This window comes from Chrysemys picta, chromosome 14 (genome assembly GCF_011386835.1).
Source record: "Chrysemys picta bellii isolate R12L10 chromosome 14, ASM1138683v2, whole genome shotgun sequence".
Taxonomy (NCBI): Eukaryota; Metazoa; Chordata; order Testudines; family Emydidae; genus Chrysemys; species Chrysemys picta.
This window is the reverse complement of record NC_088804.1, coordinates 34,952,530-34,975,506: the sequence shown is the minus strand read 5'-3', so window position 1 is coordinate 34,975,506 and position 22,977 is coordinate 34,952,530. Positions and strand designations below refer to the sequence as shown.

General features: G+C 46.5%; 2 protein-coding genes across 4 annotated transcripts in view; one reads left to right on the top strand and one right to left on the bottom strand.

The window, feature by feature from the left end:
* Nucleotides 1–521: 521 nt before the first annotated feature.
* On the top strand, nt 522–7,263 carry SDR42E1 (short chain dehydrogenase/reductase family 42E, member 1). Its single transcript, XM_005292309.4, has 3 exons — nt 522–847; nt 2,807–2,913; nt 3,384–7,263. Exons 2-3 carry the CDS (start codon nt 2,846–2,848, stop codon nt 4,489–4,491), a joined length of 1,176 nt encoding a protein of 391 aa, XP_005292366.1. The 5' UTR covers nt 522–847; nt 2,807–2,845; the 3' UTR covers nt 4,492–7,263.
* Nucleotides 7,264–17,485: 10,222 nt separating this feature from the next.
* The window catches only part of PLCG2 (phospholipase C gamma 2), a 116,764-nt gene continuing 111,272 nt past the window's right edge, over nt 17,486–22,977 (bottom strand). For all 3 annotated transcript variants that reach the window (XM_065567267.1, XM_005292307.4, XM_042852125.2), the window contains 2 exons: nt 21,083–21,267; nt 17,486–19,577 (listed from right to left, as the gene is read on the bottom strand). In XM_065567267.1, coding sequence (XP_065423339.1) covers nt 19,535–19,577; nt 21,083–21,267 — 228 coding nt within the window. In that variant the 3' untranslated portion in view covers nt 17,486–19,534. The remainder of the gene's footprint in view (nt 19,578–21,082; nt 21,268–22,977) is intronic.

Sequence of the window (22,977 nt, the reverse complement as noted above, 5' to 3'; positions counted from 1 at the left end):
TTGTGACTCCAGTCCACGCCCTGCTATTTTACAGCCTGGGCGCAGCTCATGCCACATACCCCAGCCAGAAGGGCCCCGTGGTGCAGTGCGGACACGTTAGCACGACTGAGAGACCCGGGTCCAGAAGCAGTCAGTCAGGGTTACAATGCCGTGAGTGTGGACGCTCAAGCCGGGGCTTGGAAACCTGAGGCCCCACGACCAGGTCCCAAAGGCCCGGGTCTCCAGCGTGGGCACCGGGCCGTCGGAGTCCGGGGCTCAGCCATGGGGCGGGACGGGGGCTGATGGAATGAAAGATGGGATGGCCAGCAGCCCCGCGACTACCCATTGCCAACCCCCGACTAACTAGGGCGGCCTCCCTTACCCAGAGCCCGGTTGGCCGCGTCCAACCTCCGCAGCACAGAGCGCAGCTCGCTCGCCTTCAGATTCCCCGCCATGGCCCCGCAATTCCCGCTCAAGGCACGCTGGGAACCGCCATCTTGTTGTACGGAACCTGCAGCTGCGCTTCAAGGGCCCGCCTTCTTGCTGCGCAAACGCTGCTCGTGACTACGCGACCGCCGCCATGGTGTTGTACGGACTCCCAGAAGGCTTTCGGACCCGGCCTACGGAAAGCCATGCAGTTCATTACAATCCATGCTCTGCTCCGCCGGCTACGGTGGCCCGGACACGCGCGATTGCTCCGCGCCTGTCCCGCGGCAAGGGCTGCGCGCGGGTGGATGGGGATAGGGCGGTGATGGGAGCAGCACGGGCTCTCCTCGGGCAGCCTCCGGAAGCAGCTCACCCCGCGGGCGGGCGGGGCAGGGCTGAGAGGGAGCGAGCCCAGAACCGGCTGGAGCTGCTGGGAGGAGAGGTAAGGGGGGGGCGGGGTAGAGGGGCTGCATCGTTAGCGTCCCCGGGGGGTGCAAGCTGGTGCCGAGGGGTCCGCAGGCCCCGCGTGTAGGGAGCCCCAGGCAGGGCCGGAGCTGTGCCTGCTCCCGGCGTCTGCCCCTGGGCATCGCTGTGCCTTGTGCGCCCTGCTCCCGTTGCACCGAGGGGGGGGGGGGGGAGAGTCCGGGCGCTTTGCAAACCGCGCCCCCCCCCGGCCAGGCCGGGGGGGCGGGGGTACTGAACCGGCAGCCCTGGCGTTAGGGGCCGCTCCCTAGGCAGGTGACTGCGTGGCAGTCAGAGCGGATCTGCCCTGGCCTATTACTGACTCCCCGCCGGGGGAAGGGATCAGGGCATGTCACGGGCAGAGCTGGCCTAGCAGGTACGGCAGGTTGTGAACGCTTGTCTCACGTCCCGGCAGAAGCGAGTCCAATAAAAGAGATTCCCTCATCCGCCTTGTTTCTCAAATCCCCAGCAGCTAAACAAAGGTAGCGTCTACACTACGGCCCTAACAGCGGCGCAGCTGTATCGCTACAACGGTGCCACTGTAAGGTCTCCCCTGTCGATAGCCACTCTTTGCTCTCCTGCCGGCATAATTAAACCATTCCCAACCAGCAGCCTTAGCTCTGTCCGCAGGAGAGCGTCTCCTGCCAATGTAGTGCTGTCTGCACTGGCACTTTTGTTGGTGAAACTTATGTCGGTGAGGGGGTTGGTTTTTGCACACCCTGACTGACAAAAGTTTGACCGACAAAAAGTGCTAGTGCAGACAAAGCCTAAGGCCTTGTCTACACCAAAGGGAAAAGTCGATCTAAGCTACGCAGTATGAGTTACATGAATAGCGTAACTCAAATCGACGTAGCTTAGATCTACTTACCACAGGGTGCACACTACACAACGTCGACTCCCCTTACTCTTCTCGATCAGGTGGAATACAGGAGTAGACAGGAGAGCAATCGGCAGTCGATTTAGCAGGTTTTTATTAAACTCGCTAAATCGACCGCCGATGCATTGATCAGCTCCATTAAGTGTAGACAAACCCTCAGTGTCATCCACAGCTCTCCTCCTCTGTTCCACTGAATGCATTCTATTGGCCGGCTTCATAGGTAGCATACGTATCTGGATACACATGTTGTGAAGGTTGTGTCCCAGCAAATAAAAAAGCCTGCAAATCTTATGTAGACTTAGGCATTTGTATAGGTTTATGTGCATGAGTAGGCCTGTGGACTTTAGTGGGAATGTGTATAAACCTATGCTGTGCTGAAATGATTGCAGAATTGGGGCCAAGGAAGCATACTGTCTAATGCAGGCCCTTTGTTTTCCCACTCTCTGAGTATTTTAGGGATATTTACATGTAAGTATACAGGTGAAATATACACATAATACTTTGACAGGTATAATAGTTTAGGTAGGGAATGAGTAATCAAGAATAGACCACGGTGCCATTTCTATGTAAAGCGATACACATACAAATATATATATATGAGTACTTGGTGTATTAGCTCAGTACACTGATAAAGCTTCAGGTACATGGATATTTGATACAGAATTGTTATGCAAATTTATTCAGTGTATGAATTAGTGGCATTTCTATAGTACCGTGTAGTTTTGTAGTGAGTTTAATTGAATTATTCCATACACACCCGTGTAACATCAGAATATGGCCTAATTAATGAAAACTGATAACTCTCTTGCTTATTTGGCTATTAGTAGTGAGTATATTAGTAATTGTCATATTCACAATGTGGTCTTTTTGTTATTTATTTGTATATGACTTTAGGGATGGGATCTAGTCCTGCATTACTTAGCAGATGATGCAGTCAGTCTCCTAAAATGAAAGCACAAACATATAACTTAGAATGGCTAAATATGTGGAGATGTTAAAATGCAGTGAAAATTATTTTTAATTATGCAGTTTTGTCATGCCTTTTTTTTTTTTAATCTACAGGTCAATTTGCTCAAATAAAGTATTGCTAAAAGAAAAAGGATGCACTTAGAAAATGTGACCAAGGAAATGGTCCTTATTACAGGAGGAGGTGGTTACTTTGGTTTCCGGTTAGTGCATAAAATATTAACTTTAGTTTACATTAAATATAGTAGCAAACACTTTACAGTGCAGATCTTTTTAGTGAAGTGAGTCTGTAAATATGGTATCACAGGGCTCTGTGTTTCTTTTAGTGATTCCAGTGCCTCAAATACAATGCTAAAGATCATGGGATTGAGCCTCACTTGCTCTCATATTGAAAGGCTACCTCTAGTTCACCATCTGCAAAATGAGTACCTGATTTATCGTGTTTGGGCAGAGGTGAGGTCAGCATAACTATGTCTCCAGAGGTGTGGATTTTTCACGGATCCTGAGAGACATAGCTATGCCAATGTAAGTACTCAATGTAGACCTACCCTCAGACAACTCTGACCAGCAAGAATTCAGCACTGAAATAATTTACAAGTTTCTTCTACTCATAGGTGAAATGTTTCATGTATCATTACAATATGTATAGTAGTAACATATGGTTTCGTTTTAGTTTAGGTTGTGCCCTATACAAAAAGGGAGTTGATGTCATTCTCTTTGATGTCCTGAAGCCGGTCCAAGCTGTGCCAGAGGGAGTGAAGTTCATACAGGGGGATGTCTGCTGTCTCTCTGAAGTGGAAAAAGCTCTCAGAGATGTAATCTGTGTATTCCATATTGCTTCCTATGGAATGTCTGGCAGGGAGCAGCTGAACCGAAAACTTATAGAAGACGTTAATGTGAGAGGAACAGAAAATATCATCCAGGCTTGCAGGAAAGCAGGAGTGCCAAGTCTGGTTTATACAAGTACATACAATGTAGTCTTTGGGGGCCAAGTTATAGAAAATGGGGATGAATCTCTGCCTTATCTACCACTTCACCTTCATCCTGATCACTACTCCCGGACCAAGTCTTTAGCTGAGATGAAAGTGCTGCAGGCAAATGCCACTGAGCTTGGAGAAGGGAAAGGTGTGTTAAGGACTTGTGCTCTCCGACCAGCAGGCATCTATGGGCCCGGAGAGCAAAGGCATCTTCCAAGAATAGTTAGCTATGTTGAAAGGGGATTGTTTAAATTTGTATATGGAGACCCTCTGAGTTTAGTAGAATTTGTCCATGTAGATAATCTAGTTCAGGCTCATATCCTTGCTTCAGAGGCACTCAAAGCCGCCAAACGGCACATAGCTGCTGGCCAAGCTTACTTCATTTCAGATGGCAGGCCAATAAACAACTTTGAATTTTTCCGACCTTTAGTTGAAGGCTTGGGTTACCAATTCCCAACTATTCGTCTTCCTCTCTCCTTTGTATATTTTTCTGCATTCCTAACCGAAATAGTCCATTTTCTTGTAGGCCGTCTTTATAATTTTCAGCCTCTTCTCACTCGCACCGAGGTTTACAAAACCGGCGTCACACATTATTTCAGCATGGAAAAGGCCAGGAAAGAGCTGGGGTACAAACCGGAGCAGTTTAGTCTGACCGAAGTAGTTGAGTGGTTTAAAGCCCAGGGACATGGAAGAAAGCTCAGAATCTATACTATAAAACATCTGATTAGGGATGGAGGGTTGATCTTGCTGTTGGCCGCAGTGGTGCTCTCATGGCTTCCAGCAGCAGTAACACTCTCTGTTTGAGAGATGTTGAACATTGAGCTTGGGCTCTTTTTATAGGGTGATAAAATATACAAAGAAAATTAAAATAAAATTAGATCTCACTGTGTTCTCTTAAAAAAGTGCATACATTATCAGCGATGAAAATAACTTTGCCAGTTTCAAATGTTTTGTCATTCCAGAACAATGTAATAATACATACCAGAATATTTTAGCATTGGTAGGAAATACGTTTGTTTTATGTCTACTGAAGGGACTATTCAGTTTAAATGGATTAACAGTATTGATGTGTTTTTATGACAAAATTATGTGTATATATTTATAATATAATCCACCGTACATTAAAGTGAGGTTGTTCATTGAAATAATGGCATTGCAGGTTTCCACATAACCCTCAGTGCTTATCAAATGAGAGGTTTTCTTTTTAACTGAGCCTCTTACATTCTCAACCTTCACGCTGAATGTTAAGCTTCTTTCCTTCTTGCCTATCATCACAAGAAATAAAGGTTCTGCAGGCCAAATTGGGCCCCAGCGACATCTGCAATCCCATTGTATTCTGGGTATGCCATTAGTGCTTTCAGCAGCTTGCACAGGTATAACTGATTGGAACAGGGTGATGCTGATTTAATGGGTGATGCATAAGAAGAACAGAATCCAGCTCACATGTTTTGAGTTGTTGGAGCAAAGGACTGGAACAATCCATTTGTGTCACTAGGGTAAATAGGTGTGATCGGTGAATACACTAATAGAATGGAACTGCTGATTACAAATGTGACATTTTTTGTGTACAGTCTCTTCTCAAAGTAAAACTGCATTTTCATTTAGCAGAGAGGCACACACATGGTGTGACGGTCAATATGATTGCAAATGGCATGCTTCAAGGTGTATAACGAATAGTCTTAATTTGGCATTTTTCACATTGAGAGGATTATACCCATGATCCTTGCTACTGAGAAGATTCCTGTATCCCCATCTAAATGAATTGTATTTTGAAAAGTTCACACATTGCCCACTCCTAGCCTTCGGTGCACACAGATCTGACCACAAATGAGCTGTGATTTAAGATAGAGGGATATACCTAAAGCTTCCTCATGTACAGGGGGTGGTAAATTCACTCTAATTCCAATTCACACAGGGAATTTTTCCATTAGGATTAACATCAGAAAAGCTGAGATATGCCCAAGTGATTAATCCCTGCACATTAGTCAGTTTTGTCATACTAGATAAGATCTATTGTTTATCTTGTTTCAGTGTGACAAAGGCAGTCATCTACCCTAATAGCTCTTACTGTCACAGGAACAGTGAATTAGGTAGTGTGACAGGATCATCAGCTACACTGAGTATTGGTGGATTGTCTGAAAACATGCGTGGGAATATAAACCTCCAGTTGGTGTCAAGATCTTGCTTAAGAGTTTGTACCACGTGAGTTACTTTTGGTCATCTCATAATGATCTGGCACACTGGTGTTAAACAGAAAGCAAGCATGTAGTAAATCCAATTTATCTAGGAAATCTGTTAGTTCTAATCCTTACAACTAGTCTTCAGGTTCTGCAGCTCTAATAGAAAGTTTGATGATTTGCAAGCTAACATTGGTGCAGCCATCTTTTCATTGAGGCCAAATTCATCTCTGGTATTGAATTAAGTAGAGCTGCATTACAGAAGAATTTGATTCAGTGGGTGGATTTGCTATTAACCAAGCAGTATGTTTACACAGGAAAAAAAAAATTAAAAACTGAACTAGAAGTTCTGAGAGTGCTTTTATGGGTTAAAGGTATTAGATGTGTAATGTCTTATTCTGGAACACACTTCCATACAGTGGGCTAATCTGTAGCAATTACTATTACAAAATGCTTGAAGAAGCTCACGTTTGTAGATTTTTCCAACTATAAAAAATGCTTATTTAAAAATGAACGAGTTGGTTGAAGTGTTAAGTAGCTGAGAGCCTCAGTATTATCAAACAGTTAAACACCATTCAGTCAACTGGCTTCAGCTAACACTTATTTTTGTATTCCATTGTTATTCAAGCTTCTAAAAAAAGTATTACAATCATTTCCTTAACACGTAGTATCACCTCCAAAGGGACTTCATGCTTTTATATGAGGAACTATGAACATTTTATATTATGAAACTTGGAATTCCACTCACAGCAGCACTTTTGAGTAGACTATTTTTCAGTTTACTACACGGGGGAAATACTGACATGTTTTCACATCCATAATTTTGTGAACAACAATTTTGTTCCTGCCCTTTATGTTGACAAGTCAAATTCACACTTGGCTTTTTATCTTAAATTTTAAATAAGTTTTGAAGTTGGAGCTACCCTAGTTCTGATGTTTAAAAGAAATTCCCCAGCAATTTAAGTTCTGTCATCGCCTGACAGCCTCAGTTCCTTCTGCCTAGACTGCAGAGCTTATCTAGAACTCTGACTCTGAGGGGAAGGTGGGCGGCTAGTGTGAATACACAGGGGCAACTCTTAAACAACACTTATAGTACATAACCTTTCTTTTTCAAGAGCCAATGCTCCACCTGAGGGATGGTGGCTGAGGAGTTCTTAGCTAAATAGGGGCTGTAGCACCGGTTACCCACCCCTCATTGGGGACATTGCAGTCTGTATATACTATGTGTGCTGCCCAACCCCAAAACACCAACATACCCCTACACTCTGTATGTTACCCCCAATGACCAATAACTGACGCTTCAAATTTTCTGTATCGTTTATTTTTTAAATATTCTCTAATAAAATTTAAATCTGCTCTTCCAAACTGGGCATCCAAGGAGCAGCATGTGATGAAAGTGTGCAGCGTACCTGAAGTTGCTTTGTTTATCTCTACCACGGGGCACCCGCCTAAGCCAGGCCACTGAGGCTGTGATAGCTCCCATGGAATGGTGTTTAAACCAGGGGGTATTGGTTTCCTAGCTATGATGCAGCAGGGTTCTATACATCTCCTAATCCATGACCTTCATGGGTCAGAGTACAAAGGAGAAGGACGGCACTTCCTCTTTTTCTTATGCCCGTCTTACAGAGAGATTCTCTCTCTTCCTACTTTTACCTTCACAGGCATCTGTAAGGACTTGCTGTGCCAAGACAGACATTGGCAGCAGAGGATAGGTCTGGAATTGGTGCCAGTGGTTACTATGCCAAACGAAGAATAGGCACTGAGGGGAGTTCTTCCTGCATTGTCACTATGGCTATTGTGCCTGAATAGACTGTACTGGTTTGCTCTTCACTGCCACTTTCAATTTAACCAGTGCCAGGCAATGCCAGATAAGGGATTCATTCTTAGTGGAAGATCAAGGAAATTCCAGTCTTGGGCCCATGTTAGAAGGCAGCACTGAGGCCAGAGCAGCGAAATAAGTCGTGCCCCGTGTTTGAGGATCTTGGCTCAGAGCTCGGAGGCAATGAAAATCTGTGCGTTTTATTATGCCTCAGTGACAATTTTGCTGGGAACCTCAGGGAGATGTGCCAAAATCTTGAGTGAAAAGATTAACCAGTGACATTATTTTTAACGGGTGAAAAAGCCTGGATGGCTGTCTGGATAAAGATTATGTATAGCACTGGATTGCTTGTAGCCATTACTTATAAGAAAAGACCTGATCACTTCAACTAGATTATTTGCAAGAGTAAAGGCTCTGGGATCAGGTCCAGACTCTTCATCCAGGATGAGCAGAACAGTGAGGAAGGTAGTCTTTTCATGCAGTGAGACAAAATGCACACAAACCAAAGCAAAAAACCCCAAAAGCATATGATTTGCTCCAGGACCTCTCCCCAGTGCCTGACCAGCCTAGGGAGCTCAGCTGGATACAGGAGAACGGCACAGAAGCAAGCAGGATGCAGGAGGAATCATTCTCTGCTTGCCTACGGAGCTGGTCCACAGCCACTACTCCCTTCTGCTCCCTGCAGGTGGAAGGACATGTGGATCCACAGAGTGGCAGATCCTTTAGCTCCAGACCCTTTTCCTGACACATCATAAACAGGTAGAACAAACCATCTTCCCAGCCCCCCAAAATAGCCTGCTCACCCACTCCCACAACCAGTTAGCTGTATGTGAGTAATATGGGGCTAATGATGCTGACCTCCCTTTGTACAGCACTTTGAGATCTATGGATGAAAAGCACTGTATACACTAGCCCATACTAGATCAGCATTTGGTATAGTCAATAATTCTTCTGTCTTCCAGCTCTTCCTAGTAAATACAGCAAAGGCCTGGTGATAGAAAGGAGTGAGGGACACCCTGCCTCTTTCATTTTTCAAAATCAAAATAGGAAACCTGCAGCTTATTAAGAAAAATACTTTTAAACATCCCCAAAAATCAGCTGCAGATGTTCCATTTCAAATGTTTTATGATGATCCTTCATCTAAGCCAGCGCCACATTTTTTTTTCCTTGTGCACCTGGGTAGAGATAAAAAACGGTTACTCACCTTTGTAACTGTTGTTCTTCGAGATGTGTTGCTCATATCCATTCCAATTAGGTGTGCGCGCGCCGCGTGCACAATCATCGGAGAATTTTCTACCCTAGCAACACCCGGTGGGTCGGCTGTGGAGCCCCCTGGAGTGGCACCTTCATGGCGCTGGATATATACCCCAGGCGACCCAGCGCCCCCTCAGTTCCTTCTTGCCGGCTACTCCAACAGTGGGGAAGGGGGGTGGGTTTGGAATGGATATGAGCAACACATCTCGAAGAACAACAGTTACAAAGGTGAGTAACCGTTTTTTCTTCTTCGAGTGCTTGCTCATATCGATTCCAATTAGATGACTACCAAGCCTTACCTAGGCGGTGGGGTTGGAATGAGACATCGCTGTGTGCAAACGTCTCTGGACTGCTGTACAAATGCATAGTGAGCGGTGAAGGTGTGGACCGATGACCAAACCGCTGCTCTACAAATGTCCTGGATCGGGACATGAGCCAGGAAGGCAGTCGAGGAGGCTTGGGCCCTCGTGGAGTGGGCGGTGAGGTGCGGCGGCGGGGCACCGGCCAGGTCGTAGCAAGCACGAATGCAGGACGTGATCCAAGAGGAGAGACGTTGCAAGGAAACCGGTAAGCCTTTCATCCGGTCGGCCACTGCAACGAAGAGTTGCGTCGTCTTCCTAAATGGTTTCGTACGCTCAATATAGAAAGCAAGGGCACTGCGTACGTCCAATGAGTGCATACGCTGGTCTTGACGGGTGGCGTGCGGCTTAGGATGGAAGACCGGGAGGAATATATCTTGGTTCACATGAAAAGCTGACACCACCTTGGGAAGAAAGGCAGGGTGGGGGCGAAGCTGCACCTTGTCTTTATGGAAGACTGTGTATGGAGGCTCAGACGTGAGCGCCCTGATTTCAGAAACACGCCTTGCTGAAGTGATGGCTACAAGGAAGGCTGTCTTCCAAGATAGGTAAAGGAGTGAGCATAGGTAAATGGCTCGAACGGGGGCCCCATGAGCTTGGAGAGAACCAGGTTAAGATCCCACGCTGGAACGGGTTGGCGCTGCTGTGGGTATAGCCGGTCTAAGCCCTTGAGGAATCTGACGACCATCGGGTTAGAGAAGACCGAGGAAGCGTGTTCTCCTGGGTGGAACACCGAGATAGCTGCCAGGTGAACCCAGACTGAAGATATCGCCAAGCCCTGCTGTTTTAGGGATAGGAGATATTCAAGTATAAGAGGAATAGACGCCTGCAAGGGGGGCGTGGCCCGCTGCTCGCACCAACAGGAGAACCGTTTCCACTTTGCTAAGTAAGTGGTCCGTGTAGAGGGCTTTTACTTCCCAGCAGAATCTGTTGCACGGGATGTGAGCCTCGTAGCTCTGTCCGATTCAGCCATGGAGCATCCACGCTGTAAGGTGGAGCGATTGCAGGTCGGGGTGACAGAGTCGGCCGTGGTCCTGAGAGTTCAAGTCTGGGCACAAGGGAAGTGTGATCGGAGTTTGTACCGATAGCTCCAGAAGCGTGGTGTACCAGTGCTGTCTTGGCCAAGCTGGAGCGACTAGAATCATACGTGCTTTGTCTCTGCGTAACTTGAGCAGCACCCTGTGGACTAGTGGGAATGGAGGGAAAGCGTAGAACAGCTGGTCTCTCCACGATAGGAGGAAAGCGTCTGACAGGGAGCCCGGAGATCGCCCTTGGAGGGAGCAGAACACATGACGCTTCCTGTTGGCTCGTGAGGCGAACAGGTCGACCTAGGAAAATCCCCACCTCTGGAAGATGGAACGGATGATATCTGGGCGAATTGACCACTCGTGCATCTGGAAGGATCTGCTGAGACAGTCCGCTAGAGTGTTCTGGACTCCAGGGAGGAACGATGCCATGAGGTGTATCGAGTGGGCAATGCAGAACTCCCACAGGCGAATGACCTCTTGGCGTAGGAGAGATGACCGGACTCCTCCTTGCTTGTTGATGTAGAACATGGCCGTGGTGTTGTCTGTGAGGACTGACACGCAACGGCCATGTAGGAGACCGAGAAATGCCTGACAGACTAGGCGCACTGCCATCAGCTCTCGAACATTGATGTGCAGAGCTAGTTGGGATGCGGTCCACAGGGCCTGGGTATGGTGCTCCCCGAGGTGAGCGCCCCAACCTACAGATGAAGTGTCCGTGACCAGGTTTAGGGAGGGTTGTGGGGCGTGAAATGGCACTCCTGCGCAAACCTCCTTGTGATCCAGCCACCAGGTAAGAGAGGTCAAGACTGAGTTCGGAATTGTGACCACCATTTTCAGGCTGTCCCGATAAGGACAGTACAACGACGATACCCAGGCCTGAAGTGGGCGAAGCCGAAGTCTGGCATGCCTGGTTACGTAAGTGCAAGAGGCCATGTGTCCCAACAGGCCGAGGCACGTCCTTATTGTGGTGATCGGAAAGACCTGGAGTCCTTGGATGATGTTTGTGATGGTGTGAAACCGAGTGTCTGGCAGAAGAGCTCGGGCGAGTCTGGAGTCTAAGACTGCCCCAATAAACTCTATTCTCTGGGTTGGCTCCAGAGTGGACTTTTCTCTGTTGAGTAGAATGCCTAAGTTGTGGAATGTTTGTAGTATTATCTAGACGTGAGCTTGAACTTGCTCCCTGGTGCGGCCGCGCACCAGCCAGTCATCTAGGTACGGGAACACCTGTATCCTTTGTCGACGAAGGTATGCTGCCACGACAGCCATGCATTTGGTGAACACACTCGGAGCCTCGGACAAGCCAAAGGGAAGGACGGCAAATTGGTAGTGCACATTGTTTACTAGAAATCGAAGGAAGCGCCTGTGTGGGGGGTAGATTGCTATATGAAAATGTGCCTCCGTCTTGTCAGGGCGGCGTACCAGTCTCCAGGATCCAGGGAAGGGATGATGGTCCCCAATGAGACCATGCGGACCTTCAACTTTACTATGAATTTGTTGAGTCCGCGTAAGTCTAGAATGGGTCGCAGACCCCCTTTTGCTTTGGGGATCAGGAAGTAGCGGGAGTAAAACCCCCTGCCCCTTAACTCTGGGGGAACCTCCTCTATGGCCCTCATAGAGAGGAGCCCTAAAACCTCCTGTGTAAGGAGATGCTCGTGAGAAGGGTCCCTGAAGAGGGACGGGGAGGGGGGGAACGAAGAAAACTGGAGAACATATCCCCTCTCCACCGTGCGAAGGACCCAATGGTCCGAGGTTATAAGGGACCAAGCACGGTGGAAACGGGAGAGGCGATCCCGAAAGAAAGGAAATGGATCCTGGGTAGTGGCTGGCACGCCGTCCTCAAGCGCACCTTCAAAAGTTTTGCCTAGGTCCTGAAGGTGGTCTAGGAGGGCCTTGGTTCTGACCGGGTTGGGGGCCAGTCTACCTGCGTCTACCACCTCTTCCCCGCCTTCTGGGGAAGTCCTGTCTCGGATGAGGAGGAGGAGAGTAGAACCTTTGTGGCTGGGGCCTAAAGGGCCTGCGCTGGTGTTCTGGGACATGCATCCCCAGGGAGCGCATGATGGTTCTGGAGTCCTTGAGGCTCTGCAACTGAGAGTCCATCTTGTCCGAGAACAACCCCTGGCCCTCAAACGGCATATCTTGCAGGGTCTGCTGCAGTTCTGGCGGTAACCCCGAAACCTGGAGCCAGGAGACGCGTCTCATGGCTATCCCAGGCACTAGTGTCCTGGCAGCCGAGTCCGCTATGTTGAGGGAGGCCTGCAAGGAGGTCCTAGCCACCTTTTTACCTTCCTCCACTAGGGCCCCGAACTCTTCCCTCGAGTCCTGGGGGACCAACTCTTTAAATTTACCCATGGAATTCCATGAGTTGTAATTGTACCGACTCAAGAGCACCTGTTGGTTTGCTGCAGACCCCCCCTGAGTAAACCTTGCGTCCAAACAAATCGAAGCGTTTGGCATCCTTTGATTTGGGCGCTGCTGCCTGCTGACCATGACGCTCTCTTGTGTTCACTGAGGAGACTACCAGTGAACACGGCGGAGGGTGTGTATAGAGGTACTCATGGTCTTTAGAGGGGACAAAGTACTTCCTCTCTACTCCTCTGGCAGTGGGAGGGATGGAGGCTGGGGTTTGCCATATGGCATTAGCGTTAGCCTGGATCGTACGAATGGGCAACGCCACCCGGGATGGGGCATCAGCTGAGAAGATGCTCACCACCGGGTCCTCCACCTCCACTATCTCCTCAGCCTGTAGGTCCACGTTCCGTGCCACCCTACGCAACAAGTCTTGTTGGGCACGGAGGTCTATTGGAGGTGGGCCTGAGGCTGTTGTACCCGCCACCGCCTCATCTGGGGAGGATGAGGACGACGCCTCAGGGGGTAAAGGATCCATATGAGGGTCCGGCTCTACGGGTCCCTGATGTGCAGGATCCCCTACACCGGGGTCTGGGGCCTGCGTGGGTGTCGGCACTGGAGCCTCCATGCCCCCCCGGGTGGAAGGATGGGAGATGGTGGCCTCAGGAACCCTGGGCTCAGAGTGTGCCAAGCGAGAGGCCGTTGGTGGAGCCCCTTGAGCTTGGTGATATGCCCCTGCGGTCCAGAAAGACCAATGTGCAGGGTCCTGTCTAGGGTCCTCTGCCCCCTCCTGCCAATGACCGAAGTCGTCTGCAGCCTGACCCTGAGCAGGGTATGCCGATTGGGAAGCCCCTTCCGACGAGCGAGATGCCGATCTTGAGGGCCAGGGCGGTGCTGAGCGTGGTTGCAGGGGCTCGTCCTGATACGGTGCCGAGCGGTGCCGGTCCACAGGTGAGCAGTCTCTGCGGTGCCGGTGAGCGGTACCGGGATCGAGAACGGTGCCGATGGCCATGCCGGTACCGGGATCCAAATCTGGATCGCGAAGACGAAGACCGTCTGTACACTCGGTGCCGGGAGCGGCCTCGCGAACGGGAGCGGCGCTCATACCGGTGCCAGGAACTGCGGCTGGACTCCGACTGGTACCGATGCTCAAGTCGGTGCCGAGAAGTAGACCGGTGCCGGGAGGAAGATCTGGGCCGCGAGTACGACCGGCACCGAGATGGAGATCGGTGCTGGGACTGCGACCTGCTCCGAGACCAGGAACGGTGCCGCGAGTCCACGCTCGGAGATGGAGGGCATATCAGGGCAGGCTTGCCCCTGGATTGCACAGTACGAAGGGCATGCGGTGCTGCGGGTTGAGATGGCGCCGGCTCCGTGAGGGTGATGAGGTCTTTCGCCGTTGCAAAGGTCTCCGGTGTAGAAGGGAGACAGGGCTCAACCACAGGACGAGGTGGTGAGCCAGTCTGCACCGGACTCAATGGCCCTACACCCGGTGCCGGAGTCAACGGTGTTAACGATGCCTGCACCCTCTGGCGCGCAGAAGCCGGACGCGGCTCTACCACCGGTGCGGGGGGAGCCGGTGCCTGTTGGACGGCAGCGTCCTGGGTCTTGCAGGGTCTTTTATGCCCTGGAGACAGGGAACGGCGCCGAGGGGCTTGCGGCGGACGCAGTGCCGAGGGAGGACGGTGCCGTGGGGCCTTATCTGCGTCAGCTTGCGGTGCAGTACCGGAGGGTGCCGCTGGGGCGCTGCGCACCGAGGCGCTCGGTGCCGGGACTTGGCGCGCCGAAGGAAGATCTGGGCTAGGTGCCGCATCCATAAGGAGCTGCTTAAGTCTAAAGTCCCACTCCTTTTGGGTCCTGGGCCTGAAAGCCTTGCAGATCTTGCACTTGTCCGTCTGGTGAGACTCCCCTAAACACTTCAGACAAGAGTCGTGAGGGTCTCCCATTGGCATAGGCTTAGCACAGGACGCTCACGGCTTAAAGCCAGGAGCCTTGGACATGAGCCCGGCTGCACGCCGGGGGGAAAAGGGGGGATAATAGCCCCCTTAACCCCCGCTAACTATTTATAACTACTCTACAAACTATTAACAACAAACTACTTATCTAAAGAATATAACCAGCAACTATCTACAAGAACTAACGAGTAAAGCTAGGGAGAGTGGAGAACAGCTATGCCACGCTCCACAGTTCCAACGACCATCACGGGCGGTAAGAAGGAACTGAGGGGGTGCTGGGTCGGCTGGGGTATATATCCAGCGCCATGAAGGCATCACTCCAGGGGGCTCCACAGCCGACCCATCGGGTATTGCTAGGGTAGAAAATTCTCCGACGATCGTGCAAGCGGCGCGCACACACCTAATTGGAATCGATATGAGCAAGCACTCGAAGAAGAATTAAGGTATTACTTTAACTTGCATGCTGTGCCACAGTGTTTCCAAAATTTAGTACATTATTTGTGTTCCTGAATGTGAATTACCAGAAGTACAGCTACAAATTGAAAAAGTATCTATTGACATTTTAGAAGAAATGCCATTAAAATTTCTAGTGCTTAAACTATGTCAACAATTGACATGTCCCTCCTTTCCTGCTCAAAACATCTTTAAAGAGATGAAGCAGTGAGGCTGATATTTATAAATAAGAAGAACAGGAGTACTTGTGGCACCTTAGAGACTAACAAATTTATTAGAGCATAAGCTTTCGTGGACTACAGCCCACTTCTTCGGATGCATAAGAAGTGGGCTGTAGTCCACGAAAGCTTATGCTCTAATAAATTGGTTAGTCTCTAAGGTGCCACAAGTACTCCTGTTCTTCTTTTTGCGGATACAGACTAACACGGCTGTTACTCTGAAACCATTTATAAATAAGAAACTTAACACACTAGAGATTCATTGAGAATTTATGGCAGCTGTATAACCTGTCACAAAAGTAACAGATATCAATGCACGCACACACACTTACATACACACACAGTTTTAATGCACATATATACTTATTTATTTAAAAAAAATAAATTAAATTTCAATTACCTCCACCCCAGTTCCCAGAGAACTGACTCGGTTTTTACACCCTCTGCTCCTAAAAAAACAACAACAATGCATTTTCCTTCAAAAATGTTCATTATTTTCTAATTACTGAAAAAGTTCCCACATTTTCAACAATATACCAGATTGTTTAATCTAACAATATATAACATGATCCTCAAGGAACATTGTTCTAAGCATTGGTGTTTTACACACACGGCAGAAATCCTTATCTTTAGTAGCTCTGGGAGGTTTGTTTGATTCCAAGGACTAAGATCCCAATCCAGAAAAGCACTTCCGTTAAGTCAATGGAATAACTAATGCTTCAGTTAAGCGTGCGCTTGGGACCTAAGAATGTAGATTAGCACTAAATAGAAATGGAGTTGGGACTCATCAAAACCAAACTAACAGCTTAGGTTGCACATAGGGCAAGTGTGCACTGAATCTGAAAGCAAGCTTCCCAGCCCAAGCCACGGTTGCTCTGAGCTCCAGCCCAAGCTGCAGCATCTACACAGCTATTTGTAGAGAGCTAGTGTGAGCCCCATCAACATGCGTCTGTGGACCTGGGCTGGAAGGCTCAGGCTCAGATGCTATGTAGACGTGCCCATAAACACTGTTGTTACATAGGAGAAGGAAATCTTGGCTCCTGATTGGCTAAAATAGTCATGTGATGAGAATCAGTAAATTTCTATTATTTCTGAGGAGGTAAACTATATTCATAGATTTAAAGGCCAGCAGAGGCCATTAAGATCATCTAGTTTGACCTTCTGCATGACCCAGGCTACAGATTTCACCTGCATCACACCCAGCAACATGTAGCTGAACTAGAACTGATCTGTTAGAAAGACTTCCAGCCTTGATTGAAAGACCCCAAGTGACATAAAATTTACCGCATGAGCAGGTAACTGCATGTGCTCATGCAAAGGGCATCTGCCTGTGTAATTAAGGAAACTGCATGCGCAGAAATTCGTTCCCTAATTTAATGTTTGGTGAACATCAGGATTACTGTCCTTCCAAGTAGATACAGCCTTCAGTTTTGTCTTGGTCAGACTTCACCTCTAGGATGAATAACATCTGACATACATCAATATCAACAGTATCATAACAGTCTCAAAGCCATGAAAGAACAGACATGGAGTTTACCCCGGCAAAGTATCCAGAGATTTTTGGGTGAAAGTGCTCTAACATTCGGATAGAAAGAAATTAGGATAGAAAGAACTATTGCTCAATTTTGACCAGGTCTTGAATGCCTGCAAAATTGGTAATTCAACTCTTTTTCTTCCAAGTATAGTACAATATTTGGGAAGAGTGATTCTGGAAAAGTAGCTCACTGTAAAATGAGTTGAACTTAAACATACATTCAAGGGCTCTTCTCACAACCAGTTTAACATAGCACATGTGCAGAGAATCTGTATGGGACATTTTGAAGTGCGATGCAATGTGCTAATTCATAAACATTTACACAGCAGTAGTAGAGAACAGTATGATTCATCATACACATGGTGCTCTGTGGCAGCAATGCTTATAACAATGAGAGAAGCCAGGACAATTATGCCACATGGACAATTTATGTCCAGAAACCACAGCTGATGTTTTTTATTTAGTTTTGAATTTTTGGTAGAAAATTATTGGGCTCTTGTCCAAGGAGAATCTCTCACCTCAAGGCTCTAGTAGTCAAAACGCTATATCCAAAATACTTCCCTGAGAAATGAGAACACAGCATAGCCAGGGTGTTTCCTTACATATGGCTCCAGGAGCTGCTCAAAGGTTTTTTTTTTTTTTTTTTTAAGGGAAGTGGATGTCCTGTAAGAAAGAACTTTGCAGGCACACAGTGGTCTGGCATGCAAGGATTTCTGGAATTTTCTCTTTCCTGTCCTGCCTGTTAATTGGCTGCCTGGCATCAAACAAACTCCCCCATGGCAGCCCCTAGGCAATACGGTCTGTGGTGGTGATTTGGCAGGAAGCAGGATGGGGAAGAAATCTGAACCTACATGCAAAAAGTTCTTTCCTTTTAGTCCCAGGCTGTGCATCCCAACTCCATTTGGGGACGGAATAGTTTTTTGACTTATCAGGAAGGAGAAGAGTAGAGAGCTGCCTTTAATCTACTCTCCTCTCTCATCTTTTGGATTCAGTACCTGGCATTTAATTCCCAAAAAATGTACAAGAGAAGCCCACATCTTCAGGGAGTTTGTATGCAGAGGGAAATTCGAAGCCCAACCCTAGTATTTCCTGACTCTCTGCTATAGCACTTTCATATGAAGTTAAATGAGACAGGACTGTTTTTCAGGAATAACTAAAACCTCAAGGGTGCTCCTTGAAATATCATCTGTGAATGCATAGTGGAATCAATTAACTGAATTGACAGCAGATCAGCAGAAGTGGTAGTAAGGGGAGCAAGGAAAACTGAAAACCGCTGAGGCAGTTCACTGTGCAATGAATTCCAAACCCAAACAGGATTTCAGTGGTGAGAGATCCAGCACTATGTATCACTTTAAGCCTTGGGCAATTATTTAGAAGAAAAGAATCTCTTCTATACTTATTTGAAATGCACATTCAAACATAGATTGCAAAACTCCACCCACATATGGATACTGTGACTAGTCGTTTCTTATTAATTAGTAATGTGCTGCTAACATGAAGAATCAATGCATACAAATATTAAGATGTCTGGTATCTGATACATCATCCAAAGACTGTTCTGTTCTTGCAGGGAAACAAACTTGCTGATCTAATAGGTTTTTTCCATCTATAACTTCTATGTTCCTACTAGTGACTGAAACCATAATGATAATGTATCTGTCTGTATTTCTGCACAGTTATGTTATGGATTAAATATATTTTGGGAAAACAGACAACATTAAAAAAACAAACAGTCCTGTTTGACATTATCTTGTAAGAAGGTCTGCAAGACTACAGATGGATAGTTTGCAAATAATTCATTTGTATGCAGATTAGCAGCTGGAAGGATATGAGAAACGATGTTACACCAAAGTAAATTATCCAACTGCAGTTTAAAATACCTTTCCTTTCTAGGAGCAAAGGATAGCTCCTACCTTATGTATTAAAAATATTTTCTTGCACCGCCTTGACGGAGCTGATTTACGTGACACAAAATAATGTCGTATTTCTCTTTTTTAAAGTTTTTCATAGAATCCAACAAATAACCCATCTACAATCTTGGAGTACATTTAGTTTTAGAAAATTAACTAATTCACTGGTATTAAAAAATGTAACAAGAAAATCTATCAGAAGAAAATACAGCATAACCATCCATTACCCAGAATATTTTGTGTGTGGGGGATACAATCTGCTGGATCTGATGTCACAATCATATTGTAAAAGTGCTTTTACAGCATTTAATAAATTAAACCTATTATCTGTCAATCATAAGGAGTCAGATTATTAACGTGTGTGTGTGCAAATAGTTGTGAATGCCTAACTTGTGTCCTGTGCACACAAATACTGTAGATGATTTGTACTTGCACTTTGGGTATTTTTAAGGGTAAGTAGGGCCTGCACAAATGCATGCAAGTTGTTTGCACACCCTGTAGCTGTGAAAAGCTGACCCTTAGTTTCCTTCTTACTCTAAGATTTGTGATACTGGATCCGAATAATAACTTGAATATGCAGAAAATCTAGCCTGCACTGTGTGTATGCTTTGTACAGAAGATAAATTAAACAACAATGAAAATAGTTCCTCCCATAACAAGAAAATATTAGGAAACCCATCTTTCTTCTTAGTAAATTCAGCCTGATGAGACCTTCACTGAGTACGACGATCAGGGTAAATTAATGTCTCTTCCTGAGTGACTTTCTAAAAGGTGCACCAAAAGGAATAGCTTCTCTAGGAGTAGAATTTGCTGTTACTGACTTTCTTCTCCTTTAATCTTCAAGAAAAAGAAAATTAAAGTCAACAATTGGGTCAACTCACTTAGCACCGTACAGCAACTAGTGTAACAGCAACATTATGTACTTCCGTTTCTTTTCTTTAAATTAAAATCTGAACACAGTAACAATATATATATGGCACTTCAAGCTTTGTATACATACTGAATTAAAAAAAGAGCCAAAAAATTCAAAGAACAATGTCATGGACATTCCCACAAAAATGCACACATGAATTACTTTCATATTTCTCTATTTGCATGCTGAAATGCTGGTCCTTGTAGGAACATCCATTTTCCCATCTTTAAATATTTGGTCCCCAAATATTCCAATTTCCACAAACACTACAAGATAAGTGTTTATTGGGGTGTGCTTATAATTATCACAACATATACTTACAGCACCTTCCATCCAGGAATCTCAAAAACACACCACACCCCAAGGAGGGGAGTAAATATCATCCCCACTGAACACAAAGACTCACCAGTACACAGAAGTTATGTGGACTTATGAATAGAACTCATGAATCAACTCCCAGTCCTTTGCTCCTACCACTAGCCCATAATATTAACTAACCTCAGCTCCCCACCTTTAGCTCCACCACAGACTCACAGGGTGGTAGAATCATAGAATATCAGAGTCGGAAGGGACCTCAAGAGGTCATCTAGTCCAACCTCCTGCTCAAAGCAGGACCAATTCCCAGCTAAATCATCCTAGCCAGGGCTTTGTCAAGCCGGGCCTTAAAAACCTCCAAGGAATAGGATAGTAGGATAGTTGCCAGCTGGGTTTTCCTTGGATGAATGCCAGCAGCACCTTGCTCCTACTGACCAATCATAACCTGGCTCTGCATTGAGCTGTGGCATTGGTCATTTCTCTGGTTCTAAAGAGACGTGAAAGACTGGCCTCTGATTGGCTGGGAGGAAAGGATTTGACCCCTCTCCCCGTTTTAGGCTGGGGGAGGAGCAAAGATCCATTCAGGATCTCCTCCTGCTGCAGGAAGGTCCTGTTCTCCCTGTACCCAGCCATGAGCTGGGGCAAGGCTTAGGGCAAGGGGTCTTTTTTCCTTAGGATAGAGTCTGGGTATTTAACTGACAGTTCCATGTTGTCGCTAAGACTAACCATTGCGTTTTCATCGGTATTTGGGTCAAACCAGAACTATGTTCTGGTCCCACATGTTCCAGTATGTTTATGTCACTATGTAGTCTTTATGGTGGGTAATTTATTTGGCTGTTTGAGCTGGATGGTAGGGAAGGGTCTAAGCTCCAAAGATTGTGGCATTCAGTGAGTCACTGGGACCAAGAGACTCATCGTCATGTCTGCTGGAGTCTGGTTCAGTGGCAGCTCAAACTCCCTTTACAAGAGTGAAGCATGGCTTCTGATCCAAGCCAAGTGGGTCAGAAATTATCTTATCTTAATAAAGCTGAAGCCTTTGTTCCAAACAGGACCCCTTAGATATGAGGAGCCTTTGGGGGGGGGGCCCTGGGCAGAATAAAGAGGTTCAACCTACCTCCTGCTGCATGTCTCTTGGTACATTTGTAATTGGTTCTCATTCACACTGAATTCTTTTAGTAAGGCATCTCTGTTAGGGTTCCTTAAGTTCTGGTGAGTGTCATACAGGAACAGCTGGTTGTTCAGTTCTACTTGGCGCTGCCGAAGTTGCCGACACGATGAATAAAGCTCCTCTTCGCTTTCCTTCAAGAGGAAAAGAACATCAGAAACCAATTCAATGTCTTACACAAGCTATTGTTCCTTGATTTTTCTAAGTAGTAGTTTGTAAATTCATTTTTATAAGACACATCTGGAAACAAAATAAATAACTGAGAAAACACTGAAAAAAAGATGCTCATAAAAATAAGCTTTTTTAAAAAAGGTAAGGCGTTCACACACCATGGTGATCAGTGAGAAATCAATGGATTACAGAGAAAGCATTCCATGAAGTATACAGGCATGCTGAGGAAAGAAGGGGAGGAAGCGGTGTGTTACGACTGCAGTTATCTTCTAGTAGCCTTGAAACACTGGAAAGAAATTTTAATTTTTGAAGGTTACATCTGATAGAGCCCAGTATGCAAACACTACCAAGGATGGGGCTTATTACTAAGTCTGCTTCCAAAGGAGTTTCTTATTAAACTGCAAAGGAAAGATCAGATTCTTCAAACACCAAACATTAAATGGGACCATTCATGGCCATTAGTACTGTGGCTAGGGGGGCAGATCCGTCACAGGTGTAAACTGTCATAGCTCTACTGACTTCACTGCCGCTATGACAGTTTATACTAGCGAAGCATCTGCCCCTTAGGATATGTCTACACTACAGCCAGGAACGAGCCTCCCAATCGCAGCAGATACACTTGGCTAGTGGGACTCGAGCTAGTACATTAAAAATAACGTCAGAGGTTGAAGTTCCAGCAGAGACTCGGGCTAGCCACCCAAGTTCAGACCCAGGGGGTCAGGTGGGCTGGAGACTTCAAGCTGCCACTCGAGCCTCTACGTCCACATTGCTATTTTTCACACGCTAGCTGGAACTATGCTAGAGTGGGTCTGTCTACCAGGCTGAGGGGTCCCAGCTGCAATGTAAACTTACCCTTAGTGTCTGCAGGATTAGGCCTTTAATTTGCATTTGTACTTGCATGTCATATTCTATAAAAAGGGCTCCAAAACTCTTCACAAAACAAACAGGAAATCACATAACACCCCTTTGACACCGGGAACTATTTATGGACTATTTTAAAACATTATGCATATGCGTAATCTCATCTGTGTAGTTACCCATCTGCGTAGTTACCCATCTGCATAAATCTTGGCATATGTAATATCAAAACATCCCACACCAACAAAGAAACATGCCATCAGTAAGCAAGGCACTGTTACAGCAGACATACTAATAATCAAGCTCCTTTCACTCCTCAGCCCACTGGCTCCCCAGATGCCTGAAACAATGGATGGGCTTCGCGACATGCTTACCAGGTTAGCAAACTAAAATCACGGACACATATACACACACACGCACACCCATCCTCCTGCACTACAGCTGAAACCCTGCTGCAGCTCCCTCTCTGGGGATGTCAAGGAGCTGAAGCACAGCCTCTCTGCTCTACCCTACAAACTACGCATTTTATAAATATGGAATAAAGGGTCTCGTTTTTAAAGGGAACCAATCTTGCCTCCTTCAGTCATAAATGAAGACATGCAAATGGCCAATTGCTGATCACTTAGACATCTACATGCCCTCATTTATTCTCACAAATAACTGTATCCACCAACGCTGGATTTCAAAAGTAAGATTAAGGTGGACCCTTTGGGAATTTCTGTTAAAATACAAATGCCAGCTAAACTGATTATAATCCGAAAATGCTTCAAAAACAGTCATACTTTCCACAGCAAGTAAATCAAATTTGCAAGCAA